The following is a 4,130-nucleotide window of genomic DNA, read 5'->3' as shown; positions in this document are numbered from 1 at the left end:
GTTTTGCTCATAAATGTTCAGGAAACCAACACAGACTGTTGTAACCTGCTGTTATATACCCCTATATGGAAAAAGCTTTACTTGCCTGGATTTACTTATTTTTTAAGTTTGTAGACAACCTTGAATTCAAAGCTTTGTTACAACATAAACATGACTGTAGATTACAAGCAATCCTTTCTTTAATTCAAGAGCAGCTTGTATATTCTATCCACAGGATAAAGTACGCACGGAGAGTTACCGAGACTTCATGTACAGCAACCCTGAAGTGTTCAGAGATAAGGTGAGTCATCCAAGCAAATGAAATTGCGTGTGTACACATTAATGTGTGTTTACATGTATGAGTTAGCCAGTTTAATGTTCACTCAAGCCTGTAAACAGGAATGTGCATTTTCCAGAAAAAGACATTAATAATGCGCCGCGGTGTCCGATTTAAAACACATCATGACTTTATTAGCATGTCTAAATATGGACTGCACAGTCCTGATAACAGACACATGCAATCCACCACCAACCCCATAGCACACACCCCCTCTGCACAAACCCTTCCAACTAACCGCCCCACCCCCCCCACCCTATCCGTCTCTTTTCCATTGCTTTTAGCTGTGGGAAGCAGTGGCCTGTATCATGACCATCCATTATATGGGTCGCTGCTGGTTAGTGCTGTGATGAGGCGGTAGAGGGGGGAGGAAGGATGTGTTGATGGGAACGTCCATTATCCCTGTCAGGCTGAAGCAGTCGGCAGAGAGTTGAAGCGTCTCCTTCTTCAGTAACCGGTAACAGAACCAAGCAGGATATTTTTGTTGCAGATCAAGCAAGGAGTTGCGTTCTGTTGTGTTAGCACTATGTTGGCGACCCTCTGTGAACCCATAAAGACAGCAGGATTGTAACCAGGGAGTTTCCTTAAATAGAGACACAGAGTCACACAGTGTTATACATTTGGGGCATGTAGTCGCTGCGTCCATGTCTCAGTCATTTAACTCAGTTGGTGATGAACAAGAACAAATTAAGTGAAAGCAATGGGAACCTGAAATAGAGGTGATTAAAAAATGCAAAGAGCGAAAAAGCTGAGAGAAAATAAGGGTTTAAACAGCAGTTTGAGCAAGTTCTTTAGAACATGCTTAACATGAATTCATTAAGTAATCCAGATGTTGATGCGGTCTTTGAAGTTGAAACAGCAAGACATCAGCGAAAGAAAAAACCCAACTTTTGTTTCTTTGTTTCTTTTTTTAATAATCGTTTGATTAGTAGTAGCCATGTAATGTAATATCAGTTCCTATCTGATTATAGTTTGCCAATAGAAGAGCCTGTGTGACATCATTGTCAAATGTGGTTAAAGTGAGCTCACTTCTGACCACACTGGCCAAAACTGGTGGGTAGTTGTCCTAAAATTCCCTGAAAAGTCTTCTGTTGATCCAAAATGATGCAGTGAGAGTACTGACAGGGACTAGAGAGAGAGAGAGAGCATATTTTGCCCAGGTGAGCATATTACTGCCTTCTCATTATTAGCTCCATGTTAAAAATCCTTCTCCTCACATACAAGGTCTTGAATAATCAGGCCCCATCATATTTTAAAGACCTCATAGTTCCATTTCACCACAATAGAGCATGTTGGTCTCAGAGTGCTGGTTTACTTGTTGTAACGTGGGTATTAAAAAGTAGAATGTGAGGCAGATGTTTCAGCTTTCAGGTCCCTCTTCTGTGAAAGCAGCTGCCAGTTTGAATTCAGGAGACAGACACCTTCTCTACTTTTAAGATTAGGCTTCAAACGTTCCTTTTTGATATAACATTTAGTTCGTTACACTGCTATAGGCCGAGGCTGCTCAGAGTTCTCATGATGCAATGTTTCTTTTCACACTTTAATCATTAGTTATTATTCATCTCTGGCTCTCTTCCACTGCCTGTCTTTTGTCCTGGTCTCCTCCCCTCACCTTCTACTGGTCACAGCAGATGGCCGTCTCCCTGAGCCTGATTCTGCTGGATGTTTCTTCCTGTTAAAAGGGAGTTTTTCCTTCCCACTGTCGCCAAAGTGCTTGCTCATAGGGGGTCATATGATTGCTGGGGTTTTCTCTGTATCTATTTTAAGGGTTTACTGTACAATATAAAGCACCTTGAGGTGACTGTTGTTGTGTTTGGCTCTATATGAACAAAATTGAATTGAAAATTTGATGAGGTTAAATGTTAAAACTGACAGTTTCAATAAGTGAGTGTAAAGTCTTTTGTTAAGTTATTACAGAGCCATAGACTGGACGTGGTTGATTTATCTGTTCCCTGGAAGTGTAGAAAAAAATTCTCAGAAATGTGCAAGTGGCATTGCCAGCAAAATATGGCAGCTGTCATTTTAGCAGTTATTTGGGTTGTCAAAGAAAATCCAAATAAGAATCATGTCTTTATTTCCTCCAGTTATATTTGATTTTTTCTTTTGTAATAACTTGCATAGGCTAGAATCTTTTATCCTTAAAGCTGTAACGTGATCGCGTTTCCCTTCGTGATTTCTGTTGTTATTGTGTTGGATGACCTTTTGGGGTCAGCAGCGCATGGACATGACAAGAATTATGAAGAAATCAATCGTAAACACTGTTAAATGCTCCTGTTTAAGTGTTTGTTTTTGAACCCCTTGACTGTGAAGAGCTTTCCATGTTTGTGGGTAATTTCTCATTTTGACTCCATCGCATCCTTTAGGTGGTGCTTGATGTGGGCTGTGGCACTGGCATATTATCAATGTTTGCTGCACAAGCTGGGGCCAAAAAGGTTATAGCAGTGGATCAGTCTGAAATCATCTACCAGGCCATGGACATAGTCAGGTGAGACTCTTCCTGTGCACTCTGTTTCTGTTCAGCTCCACCAAAACACATGAGCTGTCAGCAGAATTTCCTTTGCGGTGCTCACAGCAATGAAAAATTACATTTTTTACAACTTAAGTGCAAATAGTCAGTCAGTACTAATCAGATTTGGTACAAGCCCCTGTCAGTTGTGTGACCCTCACCTCATATCGGCCCCTGTGGAGCCAAGAGAGTACGCAGATCTTCTCCCTTTTGTGTGCAGCAGAAGATGGTGAGAGTGGAGGTTTGTGTGACCTCCAGCTACCTTTTATTTGTTTCAGCTGGTTGACTTCAATAGAGCTGCTGTCAGCTGCCTGGCCATAATGTACATAATTTACACCTGTGATCTGACTCGTTCACCCCTCTCCTCTGCAGTATCTCCAGTCTGAAGTCTAGAGTCACCCCCAACACTGCCCCAACACACAGAGATACACAGATGAACATGCAGATGAACCCCCTGTTGATTCCCTTTTAATAAAGTCCTCGGTCCAATTTCATGTGCCGCGTGTTTCCTGTATTTCTGCAGCTGATACTCCACAGTGGAGTCCATTTACCTCAACAAGAGCTTCTGCTCTCCTTCCATCTACCTGCAGCCACTATCATACCCCTGCCTCCTAAATGGTTTTTTGAGTTGGGGGCCATTATGACAGCTATTATTTCCGTTATGTAAGACAGTGCAGTATAAGCAAAACAACAGGGTTTTCTAAGGGAAGAGGACGTTTTAATTTTACAGCCCACTGAATAGCTGTTGGAGTGTGTGTTGGCATGCAGGCTGCATTGCAGGTTTGCCAGCGGTGAGGATTCAACTAAAGAAAGATGTTGTACATCCTCCAGCACTCCACCCTTTTTTTTCCTTCTTTTTTTTAAAAAAAAAAAAGCATACATCCACACATGTGCACACACACGTAAATACAGCAATGCATACAAAAATCCACCCATGGCTTCTTTGGGTTGTGATTTTATTTCTGTGTGCGTGTGTGTGTGTATATGCACATAGAGCTGGCCCCTGTGTGTGTCCGTCACTTCCTCCTGATGTTAATATCGGGATTGTAATTAAAGTGGCTCCTGTTGGTTGGGCAGGAGCATCCATCTCCTGTTTCCACTCCATCGCCAAAGTTTAAATGAAAAGCTCTACGTGACTTCCTCCCTTCACAGTCACGTCCTTAATAGATACTGTCTAAATACTTTTAAAAAATGGATGGAATTGATGGATTAGCTGATAAGACATAATTTATTCTGACAATAAAGCGTAAAAATGTGAGACGCTGTTTTTTCTGAGTGAGCAAAGTTAATGGCGGCATGAACTGAAGG

General features: G+C 41.7%; 1 protein-coding gene across 1 annotated transcript in view; it reads left to right on the top strand.

The window, feature by feature from the left end:
- Positions 1-2,801, top strand: part of LOC102297811 (protein arginine N-methyltransferase 3) — a gene marked incomplete at its 3' end in the record, with an annotated part of 8,404 nt that extends 5,603 nt beyond the window's left edge. The window contains 2 exon segments of the mRNA XM_005952896.3: positions 215-280; positions 2,680-2,801. Coding sequence (XP_005952958.2) covers positions 215-280; positions 2,680-2,801 — 188 coding nt within the window.
- Positions 2,802-4,130: the final 1,329 nt, after the last annotated feature.

This window comes from Haplochromis burtoni, unplaced genomic scaffold, assembly GCF_018398535.1.
Source record: "Haplochromis burtoni strain Fernald_Lab_line unplaced genomic scaffold, NCSU_Asbu1 Contig_2424, whole genome shotgun sequence".
NCBI classification, from domain to species: domain Eukaryota; kingdom Metazoa; phylum Chordata; class Actinopteri; order Cichliformes; family Cichlidae; genus Haplochromis; species Haplochromis burtoni.
Note: the sequence above shows the minus strand (reverse complement) of the source record. Positions and strands in the feature narration are given on the sequence as shown.